A 16,278-nucleotide genomic window follows, 5' to 3' on the forward strand; every position below is an offset into this window, starting at 1 on the left:
GAGCCCTGTGAATTTTTGCCTAGGGCCCCAACAGACTCTAGAATGGCCTCTGCTTAGACCGGTATAGAAGTGAGTCCATTCATGTACCATTGGATTGTGTGTTATTGTCCTCAAACCTAAATAAACTCCCTGTAACACACATATCAAGTCAAACTGGTACCTCTGTGCATATTATATAATTAGCCACCACTACGCTTAAGTTTTTCTTCAGCACACTCACATTTTTTAAACAAGCGACAATTTAACACCCAGTACTCTTTTAACTGTGCTTACACTGTGACAGTAACCAAAATCAAAATACCACTACTGTACTAGACTTCTAAAGGGGTGCGCTTGCACATGCTGCTACATTGTGGACACGTGCAAGGGAGAGTATAGAGGGCGTTAAGACACTTTTCCTTTTACTGTATACACGTGCAGAAGAGAGTATAGAGGGCGTTTACAGACAAATTTCCTTTCCCTTTACTGTATAAGTAAAGGGGCTTGGGTATGTCTCGTTGTAATTGGGCGCAATGGTGTGTTTTAGGCGGACGTTTCATGAGTTGTAACGCCACGATGAGAGTTTAAAAACGAAAGTTTCGTCTTGCTGTCAAGATGTTAATGTTGCCATTTTGACGTATAAACTGTCTTTTTGAAGTTACTTTGATCGCCGGTTGCACAAAAACGTGTAGATACTTGAGTGTATTTGTGTCGGTAGTTTGTCAGTGGTGAATCAGTCATACGTATATAGTCAAGTATCAAACTTAACGCAAACGCAAAAGATTTTCGTAATATAACGTTCTCGTTGTCGTTTTTACCTGAAGACCCTGAACGCAGCATTACAGTGACGTGACACAGACGCGCGCTCCCGCCTGTACGTGGCTGCCCCCTATCACCAATGTACGTGCGCGCACCTCGTATCGCGTGGTGGCGAGCGACCATATTGCTGCTAGTGGCTGAGGTAGGGTTGTTGTCCTGTGTAGGCCCCTTTGGACGCGGTTCTTGACATTTTTTTATATGTTTTAACCGAGTGTGAACCACTCTGCGTCTTAGACTGAAGCCATTTTGGTCTAAGAGTGACAGAGGAGCAGCACACTCCCACCGAGCAACTTCACTTTTCCCTAAGAGCCAATTCCGTCCGGGGAGGGGAGGAGGAGGATTGGTAATCCCGAAGTGGGGGGGGGAAGAAAGACGGTGGTTGGAAATGGCCACTCAGGTGGAGGCTCTCCTGCCGGGAAACCCGCTTATTCAAGTGGAAGAGCGCGGCGAAGTGATTCGCGGCGAGCCGGAGGAGGACGGTGGGACCACCAAGCGGGGTGTCGCCGAGCTGGAACGAGGCAGCGCCGGGCACGGGGACAGCCGCGATCCGGAGACTGAGGCGGGCGAGCGGGGCTCTGACAGCGAGGCCAAGACGGGCGAGGAGGGTGTTGAAAGCAGGAAGGAGTTTACCGAGGCCCCCCCGCCCAAGGTGAACCCCTGGACGAGGAAGATGAACGCGGTGACCCTGGTCAGCGTGAACGGACAAGCACATCACGGTGCGTCTCCCTTCCTTCTTCCATTCCCTTCTCTCATGTTTGTTGCACGTCATTCTTGTGTCCGCGGGTGCGTCCACCCAGCAGCTGTCAGGTGGGCCAGGTAGCGTTCAAAATGTCAACCCCAGTCTGGATTGTTGCCCCCCACAGCCTGCATGCTGGATATATTTGGAACCCCGTTTAAGGCTATTCCAGGAATCTAGGGTGGCTAAAGTACAGACATGGGTGTCTCGTTGCACAAGACGGGATCACACCCTGTTTGGAAAGTCGCAAGCATTAAATGCAACTTTTGCAGATAAATGACATTTAATACTACATTAGGTGAAGTAGTGTGGCGTGCATGTGGTCATGTATTCACATTAAAGTCGTGAAACGATCAAGGGCTGCAGACGTCAGGAGACTTACAATGTCCCCCAGCTTTAGGGTTTATCATGACAAACCATTCTGCAAACAGACCTTTAAACCTGAGCGGACACACTCCTCCTTCTCCTCATTTGCTGCTTACAAAAAGTGTGTTTGACACTGTTTTGCATTTTAAAAAGCTTCGATCAGACGGCCAAGACAGACGGGAGCGGAGACACCCACCCATCGCGTCGCCTCTCAGACCTAAACTGCAAAACCCACGACTGGAAGGCTGGCCGCTTTAGCCGGATAGCAAGTTAACATGCTAACAATAGCAAACGCCTTTTCGGCCTAGTGCGTCGCCCGGCCCTTTCCAGTTCCACATGCTAGCTTTAGCCTCACTGTTGCTAACCCTTTGCAGGCACCTTGTCGATAATCTGTCAACACCTGTTGGTTCCAGAAGCGTTAACGTTACTGAGAGACGCCATATCATCTAACATTCTAGTTAAATCCCCTTAAAAACGAGCAGGATTGTTTGAGACGTCACGTGTTCACTCCACGTGTTGCCCGAAAGAAAGGCATGGCATGCTAGCATGCAAAGGTAGCCGGCGAGCTCAACTGGACAAAAACACGCCCGGGTCATTACTGTGTTGTGCCACCGGTTGTTTCTGTTGTTTGCCTAGCCGGTTGTCATGTCGCCTTTGTTTTGTGCTCGGTCGTCGCTGCTAAGGGTAACGTTAGCAGTGGAAGCTAGGTAGCCGGTGTGTCAAGTCATCGTGGTTTCTGCATTAGCGAAATTAGATGATGGGGAAATACAACAGACAGTGTGCTGTCATTATAAACAACGCAAGAATCTTTGCTCATTACAGTTTATTTAGTTTTTTTTAAATAAACTATGGGTATGTAGACTGGTGGTCACAGTGTAAAGACTACGTGTCTCTCAGCCATTTGCTCCCTATTTTACTGCAAGTATTTAAATTACATAGCTGCTTTATGGCAGCAGCTTGTACACTTTTAAATATAAATCGCACTGAATTGATCTAACGTTAACATTTTTGTCCCAGTTCACCCCCAGTCAAGAGACTTACTGATTCAATGACCTACTGTATAAAATTATATTGAAATGATTGCATTATTTTATATCTTTAGCGAAGTTTAAAATAGCTTTTATATCTTTAAAATATACAGTCAATAAATAATGTAAGTGAATGTGTGTCATAATGTAGAAAGTAAAGTGAAAGTAAATCCAAAAGGAAATCAACACTGAATTGAATTCAAGTGTAATATTTATTTAATATAAACTACTTCTGAGGCAGTAGCAAAATGTTTATATGCTGGATACATTTGTATTGATGAGGTGCTTTTCTTCAGTAGGACAATTCAGTAAAACAAACAGGACATTAAACCTGCAGAAAATGAAACAAATATTTTCAACTAAGTCACTCAAATGCAGATGAATTGTCAGCTCAAGAGGAGATGAACTGTTCCAGAGGAACGGGCTGAAATAAGGAAATAAAACCAAATGGCTTATTTGCCGAAATATTTTTTTTTTTATTTCAGTCTCCATGTCACACTGGATTCAATGGAAGAATTGTGCTTCAAAAGATTTGTTCTTATTGCCGAGACGTTGCACCCCGATGACAGAAGTCAGACTCGCTTTCTTATAAACACACGCCTCGGACAGGCGAAACAGCAACTGTATCAGTCACGTGGCTTTCTGAAAGGGATATGCGCACCGACATGGGATTTTGCTCTTTGAGCTCGACACTTGGACCGATGCATCGATGTTCTCGGACTCATCACGAATATGCAGACTTGAACCATAGCCACGGTGAGTGGACAAAAAAAGTGAAGCTCAAATTCAACCCATTCAAATGGAAGGATGCCAACATCAGACTTGAATAAAGCATATGTAGGATGATTACTTATCTGTCAGTGCTCATGTGAAACTTAATCAAAATGTGACCATACAAAATACACATTTCTGACACAGAATTGCTGTAGAATGAATTAACCAATCGTGTTCAATATTTCAAGTTAATTAAGATAAAAACATTAGCTTTTTAAGTGTGCAGGAGTAGGAGGTACATGGCTTCAGGTGAAATGTCTGAGGGGGTACACGACTGTAAAACGTTTGGGAACCACTGCTATGGACTGTTCAGGGTCCATCCACGGAAACGTTTTCAGGTCAGCAAAGTAACAGCAAAGTATTTTATCGTTTCAGCCTCTCATCCACATGGGAACAGCGTTCTGGGTGACCTGAAACGGTATTTTTTGAAAACGGCTTCCAGAGTGGGAAAATCTTAAAAAAGGCCGGCTTGTTGTTGCCTTGTAGACAAGCAATACGAGAATAATGATGTCACCGACCCACCGCCACCTCGTCGCCGTCACATGACCAGAAGTGAGCTGTGACGATAAGCCAACATAATATCTGAATATTTCGACAGACATAACAGGTCGACATTCTCCTCAAAGTTTGGCGTCATTATATTCCATAATGACTCACAGAAGTAATTCTACTTCTCATAAGTCTAAAAGAGCCTTGAAAAGCGGAAGGCGATGGACTTGTCTTTCTTCTTCTATGATTTGGTGTATTACGTGGTTCCGCCCGGGTGTTTGTTCAAAGCGCCACATATAGGTGTGCCGTGCAACTACTTACTAATCCAGCACAGTATGGACGAGACTTTTTTCAACCCGCCAAAAAAAAAATCTCAGCCGTGGACAGGGCCTTTTGAGTAGGCCTGTCATGATAATAAATAAATCGACTTACTCGAACAATAAATAAAAACAGTCACAAATTTTGCCTGCCTCGATAAATTGACATGTGCATGCGTGTTTGTTTTCCTCTCTCTCCTCTCTTTACTACACAGGCCGGATGACAAGAGGGTTCACTCAGCATCTTTCTGGGCACGTTGGTTCTCTTGGTTCTCTATTGGAATGAACGGAGAGAGTGAACCCTCTTCTCAGTCATTCAGCCTCTTTGTCCTAGTAGATGGAGGCGGGCCTGGTAGTGAGTTGATGCAGAGAAGTCCGCCAGTCTAGTGTTGGCACAAGTTAGTGTCGTGAGCTAACTTGAATTTGAATGAAGGCACAAAAGCGATGGTTTCTAAGTCAAATGCCACAGCCCCAGTGTGGGAATATTTCACTTTTAAACAGGATGAGCGCTCGAACATCGACGAACTGATTGGAAAGTAGTGACCTTCGTCCCAACAGTCGACGCTTACTGAGGTGTTTGTTGGGCAAAGTAAATGTAAACAGTAAATGTTTGCTACATGTTAAGCCTTTTTGTTAAGGTATAATACCCAATGTTCATTAAGTGCAGTTTTCTTTACAGAGACTAGATACGCCATTTTATGTATCCATTTTATGTATTGTTCTTATTGTTGTGTTGCTTTTCACTGGAGTGTTTTTGTTTTTGTTTTTTTTACTTAACAGACGGTCTTTTTTTATTGGTTTTGGTTATGAGTGTGATTTTTATTTCAGTGTATTTTTTGCTAAAAGTCCATTTTATTTTCATTTGTTTTTTTTGTCTTTTTTTTGTTGTTTAATTTTTACACTAAGTCCCCAACTAACGTACACAATTGGTTCCAGACGACCGTTCTTTAGTCAAATTGTTCTTAAGTCGAAAAAAAAATGAATATTAACAATGATATAGGTACTACATGTACGTGTATACATATACAGTATATGTGTATGTATGTAAATATGAGTTTGGATGCAGTCGTAATATTAAACGAGGATAATTAATGAAAAAAAAACAATAATAAAAATGATATAATACGTAATGATAAATGTTATCTACCTTTGAAGAGTGGTCGAGCATAAGTCGTCGTGGAGGAGGAGGAGGAGGAGTTATTGAAAAAAAAAAGGACAAATCGTCGTCGTTAGACTCTTCTAAAAGAGGTAGTGTTCTGTGGGTGGTGTAGAATTAAGCAGGCCTATTAACTCTTCATAAACTTGAATCACACGCTCTGTCCGGGTTGCATCATAAAACTCTTAGCCTTCCTCTCTCCTCTTCCTCGTCTTCCTATATCTGTTGGTCCCATTAGCAGTGTCACAGTGCCCTCTGCTGGTCAAGCATGTACCAGTATAAATATGGGTTTGCCGTTCAAGCATGTAGCAGTATAAATATGGACATATAAGGCAAAACACATGAAAATATAGACCAATCGGCTTGTGTTCGTATCTCCGAATGTTCGCACGTCAGATGTTTGTTAGTAGGGGACTTAGTGTATTTAAAACCTCTTTTCATTGCAGTTACAATGTTAAATACGTTTGAGAAATTTAAGTTTATTGCTTTTGATACGATGTATTATGCCATATAATTAATTTTAAAATGTTCTAAAAAAAAATGCTGTCGATAATAATGCTGATTGACAGTAATTTGTCAATTATCGTCCAGCAAAATTTGTTATCATGACCGGCCTAATTTAGAGTCTTCAATTAGTCGAAAATGCCTTTTTTTGGGATGCAGCGAGAGTGTTGGAAGAAAACCCATACAAGCACAGAGGAGAGAGAGCTAAACACTATTCCACCGTGCTACCTCCTGAGGGACAGTCAATGTTTATTAATCATCCTCATTTGTATCAGTCCCGGCACTTGCCAGTTCTAAATTGTCAGTTCTAAAAGTTTTGGTGCCCAGCAGAACCCGCTGCTTGTTGAAATAAGAAAAATAAGACCATAAAAGTTGCTTCATTTGTTACTAAGTTGACAACACCTCCTGCTTTATTCTTCTTCTCTGGCAGACCAGGCAATAACAAGCTACATTCAAAGACAGTCCCATTATAATGTAACAACCTGCTTGTGTTGTAATTTTGATGTTCAAAATTCCAGTGTTTGCGAATGTACACTTGCCGTGAGTGTGATTGGTGGATAACATGGAAGTCTGTTGTTGATGGTGTGGAGAGTGATGGAGAGCTAAAGAAGACACTAAACTTGCACTTTTTTAAGCTACTAAAAAGGCCAATGCAAGTTTGGGAGTGTAGTTTTTTGCGAAAGGTTGACTTTATCATTAGTGTGTACTCTGTGTGTCCTTGGAAGAAATCCAGTCGTTGATAAGAGCAGTCTAAAGATTGGAAGTATATTTCGACATCCCAGGCGGTTTGTTTTAGGATGACTGTCGCATTATTATAAATGCATTCTTATTTTGGTGTGTAAAATGTAAAACATTACGAGAAATGAGTCAAAACAAAGTTGCTTGTGGTGAAAATACGACTCACAGTTGAGGGGCCGTAAAAAAAAAAAACAACCCACTTGTCTTGTGAGCACTTTACACTACTTGTGACATAAACCCAAAATAAATAGGTTGTAATTCAATAAAAAAATGTTCCACGAGATGAAGCACCCCTGGCCAAATTCTTTCACAAGGAGATGAGCAAACTTTTTCTAAAGTCAGTTGCAGTCCCACATGAGGCCTGAACCGGCAGACCGCAGTGTGTCGTCATGCTGAGAGGAATTTCGTTTTCATCTGTCGTCTCTGCGATGCCAAACATTTCCCCGGGAATGTCACAGTTCACATGATGTTGAAATGCCAAAGCAGCCAGCATAGTTGCAACTAATAACTCACTGCTGTAGTGTTTTGTTGATGCCTTTTAACTGCTTCCATACAGTTAAGACACTGCTAACGTTCCTTCCGTTGTCAGTGAAATCCAGTGTCGTCATTCCACTGACAAAATGTGAATGAATGGAATGATGTTAAGGTAGCAAGCAGCATGATCAACACTTTACTGTTGCTAGGCGTGTCCAAATTGTCAAATTATGTCAATGTCTACTTTTCATACATGTGACATGATCTCCTTGAATGGTTTCCTCATGCATTGTCAACTGTCATGCAAGTGTAAAGATAAGTTAACCACTGCTGATATATTGAGATGTGAAAATGGTAAAAGTCTTAACTTTAATGGAAAAGGTGTAATGCGAAAGTGATTTTAGTCACTGATGCAGCACCTTGTTTGTTTTTATTTTATTTTAATTTTTTTTAACAGTAAAGCATAAAAAGAAGAAAATAGTCTTGATAACCAGTGATGACACTGACTGTGAGGCTAAGTGCTTCAATGTGCCGTAATGTCCGGACTGCAATATATGTGTAATAAAGACGTGTCGCAAGTAATTGATGGCAGGTGCCACCTTGGGCAATTAGAAATACTAGGGATGTGAACGATAAGCCGGTGCGACCGGTTTTCCGGTTTGAGGAGCGAACGATTTCGTTTTGCCAGTAAAAGAGTCCTGTATCGATAATAATCAGCCATAAATCTTTAGATCAATCGATTGTGGAGACATGACTTGAGTATCGTGAGAGAAGCAATCGGTTGATAGTGCAACAAACAATGCGAAGGCCTGGGCTGCTGGCAAAAACTGTGCTGGCTAGCCGGCTGATGACGTATGGGGGAGTGGTATGTTTCTACACTGATGCCATGTAAATAGACAATGTTAGGTCAGTTTATTTTTACTGAATTGTAAGTAAATGAAATAGACAGCAATAAGCTAAACAAAACAAGGTGATTTAAAAATAAAGTGCCTTGAGTTTTACAGAAAATGTCAATGAAGGGTTAAGGTGTTCTCTCCAAGTGTCTAGTGGGCGACACTCAACTCACAAGACGAGACGATGCACGTCATTGGGTCCACGAGGACGAGACGTGATTTTAACAATTTTAAGAGAAGTACAATTAAGCTGCCCAGGTAATTTCTGGTGGAAATGCAGGAGCGTGTTTCAACATACCACGATAAATAGGAAAGGTCCTGGAAAGGTTCATGCAGAGGCAAAAGACTCACAAATTAACATGGACAGCTGAATTGCTCCTCTCGACCCGCTGGTCCTTTGTCGAGAGTCTTTTCCTCCTTGTTGCAACTGTGAAGAGACCCTTCACCCCACTCTTTTGATCAAAAAACCCCAGGGTTGTCGGTGGTCATCTTTTTTTCCCCCCGACGTGTCATGAAAGTGTTGCCGAGGCCTGACTCAGCCAAGTGACTGTGGATGTAAGGTCAGCTGGTCGGTTAGCTAATCGGGGTGTGTGGAAATTAGAGATTGGCCCGCATAGGGACCACTTTTGTGTTGTCATACACATGCATAGATGACTTGACCGTTGTGTTTAACGCTTTCAAGACAACTAGCTCACATCTTTTAACTGATCAGGGGACTCATCTATACAGCTTGCGTACGCACAAAACGCGGCCGAAAAAAGTTGCGTATGCTGTTTTCCTCGCAAAGTATGCGATCTATAAAAACACAACCTGGTGTGAGATTGTACGCACCACCGGTACCCACTTTTTGGAGACATGGCAAAAAGGCGACGCACATTTTATGTGGTGAAGTGCAATCAGATGTTGATGCAATGAAAGCCAAATATTTAGCCACCATTGCATGAAAACATCATGCTGTGATGTCGTTATTGACTTCAAAATATTTGTGGAAAGTGTTACTATTTACAGTACACTGACGGATATCATTTGTCATTTATCATTAACACCATTACACACCAGTGTACTATCAGGACTAAAAGATAGATGAAAAACAACACAGCACTTGAATATTTCATCATTTTTTTTATCATGACAATATTGTGTTTGATTAATATTAAAACAAACATCAAGTTGTCAATTAAATAATTGTATAGGGTTTAAGTTTACAACACTCAGAGAGATAAGTTGTCAGTGCTCCAGTTCTCACTTTTCTGTGGAGAATTTGTCAAATAAGACAGTTATTTGTTGCATATGTAAAAAATTTAGCCATCATTTCATGAAAACATCATGCCGTCATGCTGTTTTTGACTTAAAAATTTTTGTAAAGTGTTGCTATTTACAGTACAGTACAGTACACTGACGGATATCATTTGGCATTTATCATTAACACCATTACGCACCAGTGCACTACCAGATACATGAAAAACACAACGCAGCGCCTGAATATTTCATAATTTTATCATGAGAATATTGTTTGATTAATATTTAAAAAAACATCAAGTTGTCAATAAAAGAATTCTACAGGGTTCAAGTTTACAAGACTCGGCGATAATGTTGTCAGTGCTCCGTTTCTCACTTTTCTTAGGACAATTGATCAAAAAATAAGACATTTCTTTGTTGCATATGTGACGTACAGTATGTCATCACTAGCAACATTTTACCACGGCCTTTATTTGTGTGGATGGTGTCAGGGCCGTGTGTGTAAACTTAATCTTATTAGTTTCCTTTTCCACAAATGATGGGGTTTTGTTTTGTTGTGCTTTGAACTAACACAAAATTATTTATTGGATGACTAAATGTGATGACTAAAATACCAGCGTGAACGCTAAGAACACTGCAAAAATGTAATTTGTGGTCTGGATCACATCCACAACTTTGAACTAATAATAATAATTTTCAACATTATAAAAAAAAAAAGTTCATTTTGTAAATATGAATTCTTGGGTCATGTCTGTATTTGGGTCAATGTGGTATTAATATTGTCTGCACGGTGCGTCCAAACACTTTCATTGCACCTTAAAATGTAACTGGACTCCACCTCAGTATGCACACCCGGCACACCCACCATCAGCTGTTTGAGATGAGCTCTTGTCTTTTAAGTGATCCAGCTCAAACCGCTTTATCTGCCCCGGGCCGTGTCTGCACTCTCTGATAGGGCTTGACAGGGTGTGGACCGTTCACACTGACAACGTGTCCAGTCGGTTGCTGTATCGATGTCGTCCAGCCTCCAGGGCCCAAGACCTAAAGGGTCTCGCAACAGGTTTTTGCTTGTGCAGTAAAAACTTTGCAAAGCGTTGCGCTGGGGGGGTTGTTGTTGTTTTGAGTGACCTGTGAGCTGATTGGATTAGTGAGTCATTGTCAATAAATAGAGTACGAGTGTGATGCTCCACAAACAGCATCAACAGCAGTGCAGAGCTACAAACACAGGCATCTCCTTCCTTATATCAATGTTGAAAGTGTTTATAACACCAGAACACATGTTAATCTTGTCATTTCCACATTCAAAGGCGTATTTCCTATGTTGGATGTGTTGAATATTGAATTATTTAACCATTTTTAAAAAAATTTTTTGTCACTTCTGGGTCTGGAGGAGTCGAAGCAGGTGACGTCTAAACCGAACCCTCCCGCCTGGAAGTTCCCATGCACTACAATGCATTCCCTATTGTTATGCTCCAGTTCTCTGATAATGCCTGTCTTGTTCACATTTTTTTGACACCATTCGCCTCGTCAGATTATTGGCAAACTTTGTGGGACAAATGCTTCAGCAGTGCAGATGGAAATAAAATGTAAAAAAAAAAAAAAAAAAACACAAGACGTTCGACCGTGGAAGAGCGTGCCAAAGTTGCTGTCGCTGCGCAACCTGTTTCGGAAATGCAATCGGTTCTACGCATGCACGAGATCTACGTCACTTCCTCCTTTTAGGACATTTTTAAGACAGCGCTTCTGCGACGTCACGTGCTGTGGTAGTTATTTTTTTTTTTTTTAAGTGTATGAACATAAATGGTCAATAACCATACTTCATATATGTACTATATTAGGGGGTTGTTTTATTAATGATTATTATTAAGAGTTCGTTAGCATGTGGATGTTTCTGTCATCTTATGACTTCCACCTAGATGGAGCTATGTAAAAAGTTACACAATGCACATAACACAGATGTCAACGTCTTATCCAGTTATGTAAAACAAACGCAAATAAACAGAATAAAACACATAAAATGCAGCTATATTTGAATGTGAACAACCAAAAGCAGAGTGCAATGATGGATTAATGTAGAGGATTCAGCTAGAGTTTTTGTTTTTCTTTATTGTTTAAATGGAGAAATATCATCCATCCAAACATATATCTTCCTAGCGAATGCTTTTGTTTGTATTTTTTCAGTGGCGAAAAAACCTTATATGAAACCAGGAAAAGAGGGCTTATAAATTATCCACTTGCACCATGGATATAAGAAAGAAAGGTTGATTATGTTGTATTTTGGTGTGTGTGGGGGTTGTGACGTTTATTGCTGCCCTAAAATAGATTGACGGATGGTGTAGCTTGCACATGCCTAACATGTGACTGCTGAAGAATTGGCAGACCGGATATAGACTGGTTCTGTACAGGCATAGAAGTGATTTTGTTTCCGGGACGGATTGCGCAGTGACAGTGGCCTTAAGTCAATTCACATTTCTTCTCCTAATATGCTCCGTAGTAGCCAGCCTAGCGCTCATGGCGGCTAATGCAGTGCTAATCCCTGACGCGCTACCTAGGCGGCTAATGTGATATCTATTGGGGCTATCACTGCCAGGAAAACACATCATACTCCTCATAACACAATATTAGTGATTGTTAATATTGTTGTGACTATGTCACTTTCTTTGTCTGCGTTCATGGATTTCTTTGCACCTGATTGCTGGTGTCACCCGCTAGTTGTCCTAGACCTGAATTGCTAGCAAAAAACATGGATTGTTGTCACTCATCTTTCTAGCCTATCTTGCAGTCGGTCTGTCAGTTTCAGTAAGTAAATCCATATTTTTTTTGACTAGATATATTCTACGAATCTTAGAATAATAGGATGGGGTTTCATTCCAGGGCTAAATAAGCAGCGATGGCTGCTCACTGGTCTATTATTTTGCAACTGTCTGTGTCACTAACAGTCAAAAAGCATACTTGTGGCTTTTTGTGTGTGTGTGTGTGTGTGTGTTTGTTAAATCATGGATGTTCTATATCTTTTGTAATTATGGTGTACGTTGTTAGTTTTTTTGAAAGCGAACATTAAATTATAAAAATTGACATTTTTGTAAATGCAGAGCAGCCATTTTGACAGGACCTCATCAGAAGGGGGCGTTTGCCAAGTGACGTCAGTGAAGGAGAGCGCTCACCTTAGGCAGATTAAAACATGAGAGAATGGACGAAATAGATGTTTTTCAGTGGTTATAACAAAGATTTGAGGGATGTCATTAGTTTTTGAGGAGGAAGAAACATCTGGAGATTAAATGGAGAACTTGTCAGAACATGGAATTAAGCCGTATTTATTGGATCCACTGACGATGGGACTATATGTCTGATGCTGAGGTGACACAGGCATGGAGATGAAGATTGGTCAGCTTCAAACACAAAATGGTAAATGTAAATTAGCTTGGAGTTGCTGATCCTTTAATTATTCTTTTATATCGCCTTCTTAATGAGAGTAAAGGGCTCTTTGGAGCCTTTTTAATTGTGTTCGTTCGTCTGCGCCTCACCCCGCCCCCCAACGTCAACATATCGCTGTGAAAGTACGTTTTATGACTTGTATAATGCTTTGAATGCTTGTCACTATGGTGGCATAGTGTTTACAATTCTATATAATATATATGTAAATAAGACATGACTTACTGTGTTCTGTGGCAAGTTGGACCCCTTTCTCCTCCTTTTAGTCCTGTTGCTAGCTTCCTAGCATCCTAGCTTTGTTCATTGTAGTCTTAAACCTTCATCTTTTGGAAAAGAAAACAAACTTACAGTATAACTCGGACACTGAACAGCAAGCGGCAACACAACGTTTTGGCATGACTACTATTTTGATGAAAAATATACCGAACCAAGTTGACTAGCTAGCTTCACTTGGGGAAACGCCCCCTTCGGACGAGCTCCGATCAAAATGTAAATTTTAATAATTTAATTTTCCCCTTCTAAAAAAAAAACAAACGTAGAACATAATTACGAACAATTTAGAGCATATTTAAGCCAAGTTGAACTGTGCAGTGCCTTTTGGTAATGACTTGGATGTTTTTATAGTTTGTGCTTAGATTAATCAAACTAAATAGCCTTACTTTATTTGTCTTATTTCCATGACGTCGTTTCTGTCTACATGGCCCACGACGTTGGCCACCTACCCACCCTCCAAAGCTCTAAACCTAGGGGACACGCTGCAGTGGGCACTTTTCATCTGAAGCCATCACCAAGAAAGCCTGTGATGTCATCTGGGATAACGACACAGTGTATGCTTAAAGCGATTGTGTCCCCAGCTGCCTAGAAGGCGCCAACATTTGAATATTTATTTTTTTCTGCTTTGAGTACAGGTACTACCCAAAAAATTAGAATATCAAGTAAAAGTTGTTTTATTTTGGCAATTTAACATAAAAGATTACACCAACAAATTTTACTGAGCCGTGACACACAAATTGACATTTCTCAAGCAGTTCCTTGTTGTAACTTTGCTAATTAAGATTTTCAGCTTATTAAAACCACAAACTCACAAACTCAGAAAATTAGAATACTGTGAAAAGCTTCAGTTCTGTAGGTTCAAAGAGTCAAATTCTGATCAGGCAAGTAATCCAAAACACCTGCAAAAGGGTCCTGAGCCTTGAAAAAGTCTGTCTTAGGTTGGCTCAGAAGAGTTCAGACATGGGGGGGAAGACTCCTGATCTGACAGTTGTGCAGAAAACTCTCATTGACTTGAGAGTCAATGAGAATTGAGAGTTGAGAGTAGACAGTCAAGTGGAAGGAAGAAAACGGTGTACAAGCCAGAGAGATGACCACAGGCTGAAGAGGGTTGTCAGGAAAGGGCCATTCAAAAGTGTGGGGGAGTGTCATAAGGAGTGAACCGATGCTGGAGTTGTTGCTTCAAGAGAAACAACACGCAGGCAGATGCTGGACATGGGCTTCAAATGTCGAATTCCTGTTGTCAAACCTCTCCTCAATAGTAATCAGCACTAGAGGCGCCTTTCCTGGGCAAGAGAAATGAAGGATTGGTCTGTTGCCCAGTGGTCAAAAGACCTCTTTTCTGATGAGAGCAAGTTTTGCATCTCATTTGGCAACAAAGGTCACAGAGTCTGGAGGAAGACTGGAGAAGAGCACGATAAAAGATGCATGTTAGGTTTCCCCAGTCTGTGATGACTTGGGGATCCATGTCAGCTGCTGGTGTTGGTCCTCTGTGCTTCATGAAGTCAAACATAACCGTAGCCATCTACCAGGACATTTTAGAGCACTTTATGTTGGCTTCAGTTGAACAGCTTTATGGAGATGCAGACTTCATCTTCCATCAGGACTTGGCACCTGCTCACACTGTTAAAAGTACAAAGTCCTGGTTCAACGACCATGGGTTAACATGTTTGATTGGCCTGCAAACTCACCTGACCTGAACCCCATAGAAAATCTGTGGGTCATTGTCAAGAGAAAACTGTACGAGAAGAGACCAAACAATAAAGAACAGCTAAAGGCCACAATTGAAGTATGCTGGTCTTCCATAACCCCTGAGATATGCCACAAACTGGTAGCATCCATGCCACGCCAGATAAAGGCTGTTATTCAGGCAAAAGGGGTCTCAACCAAGTACTAAATACAGGGGCAAGAGTTTAGTTTTGGAGGCCTTGCATTTTTGTATTTAAAACCCTTTTTTTACATTGACTTTATGTAATATTCAAATTTTCAGAGTTTATGAATTTGAGTTTTTTTAAGCTGCTAGACCTGATCAGCAAAATCCAAAGAAATAAAAAGTTGAAATATATTGATTTGCATATTATTTGTTTATGTAATATGTCAAATTCACCTTTTAAGTTGAACTGCAGAAATACTACAACTTTTTCAGGATATTCTAATTTTCTGAGTAGTACCTGTATGTAAGTATGCCCTGCGTAACACATGCACACACATTAGTTAGGTTTGTTGTCAGCTAATGATAGCGATTTGGCAAAGTTTAGCTACTTCTGCGATTGGCTGGTGACCAGTCCAGGGTGTACCCTGTCTCGCGCACGCGTGTGTGTATGTGTACGTACGTGTGTACGCAAGCGCTGTGACATACAATTTTTATGCCGTGTAACTTCTAATTATGAAAATTGTATAATGTTTTTGTCCAGTTTATTATTTAAAACTACTATTGGTAATATACTGTATGCTAGCCAGTGGTGGTGGTGTTAGATTTATTTTTTGGGGGGTTGAAAAGAATGTAATTTTGAGTCCCTGTAAATGGAGGCACGCATCAAGATTTTGTCACAGCTTAAACAACGACTGGCCTCAGCGTTGTTGTTTGTGCTTCTAATGCACTTTCCAGCAAGTGCATGTTTACTACATCATGTTGTCAAGTGAGTTTCTGTACTGTGTTGAGCTGAACTGGACTGTACCTCCTGTTGTAACAGTATTGGCTGGGGAGGGGACTGGACTGCTTTCCCAACACTGCCACTGTGTTTATCTAAGCCCGCAAAGGCTACGTGGCACAAGCGATACCCACGTGGACCTTCGCTGACGTCTGTGCCGCCGGCAATGTCTCTGACTCGCTATTAAGAGGAGTTGAATATAATGCTAAGTAGACGATGAATGGAATATTGACGGAAACAGCAGGAGACAGAATGGTTGAATTGACGGGGGGTTTGGGGCTAACAAATGTTAATGGTTGCCTCTGGCAGACCACAACTGGCTCGTCCTGCCCTGCGAAGACAGACTGAGCAAGTTAAAGCACAGAGGGAGAGGAAGGCAAGATGAGGATGATGATGGAGCGAGGCAGCACATG

The 16,278-nt window shown here is 41.2% G+C and overlaps 1 protein-coding gene across 4 annotated transcripts in view; it reads left to right on the plus strand.

The window, feature by feature from the left end:
- The first annotated feature begins 874 nt into the window (after positions 1–874).
- Positions 875–16,278, plus strand: part of larp1 (La ribonucleoprotein 1, translational regulator) — a 50,449-nt gene continuing 35,045 nt past the window's right edge. Inside the window, exon 1 of one of the 4 annotated variants that reach the window (XM_054756163.1) lies at positions 875–1,514. In XM_054756163.1, the coding sequence (XP_054612138.1) occupies positions 1,184–1,514 (331 nt within the window). In that variant the 5' untranslated portion in view covers positions 875–1,183. Of the gene's footprint in view, positions 1,515–1,635; positions 3,685–16,278 lie in introns of those variants that run through there. The other 3 variants (XM_054756161.1, XM_054756162.1, XM_054756164.1) reach the window with 3 other exon arrangements.

This window comes from Dunckerocampus dactyliophorus, chromosome 16 (genome assembly GCF_027744805.1).
Source record: "Dunckerocampus dactyliophorus isolate RoL2022-P2 chromosome 16, RoL_Ddac_1.1, whole genome shotgun sequence".
In the NCBI taxonomy this organism is placed as follows: Eukaryota; Metazoa; Chordata; class Actinopteri; order Syngnathiformes; family Syngnathidae; genus Dunckerocampus; species Dunckerocampus dactyliophorus.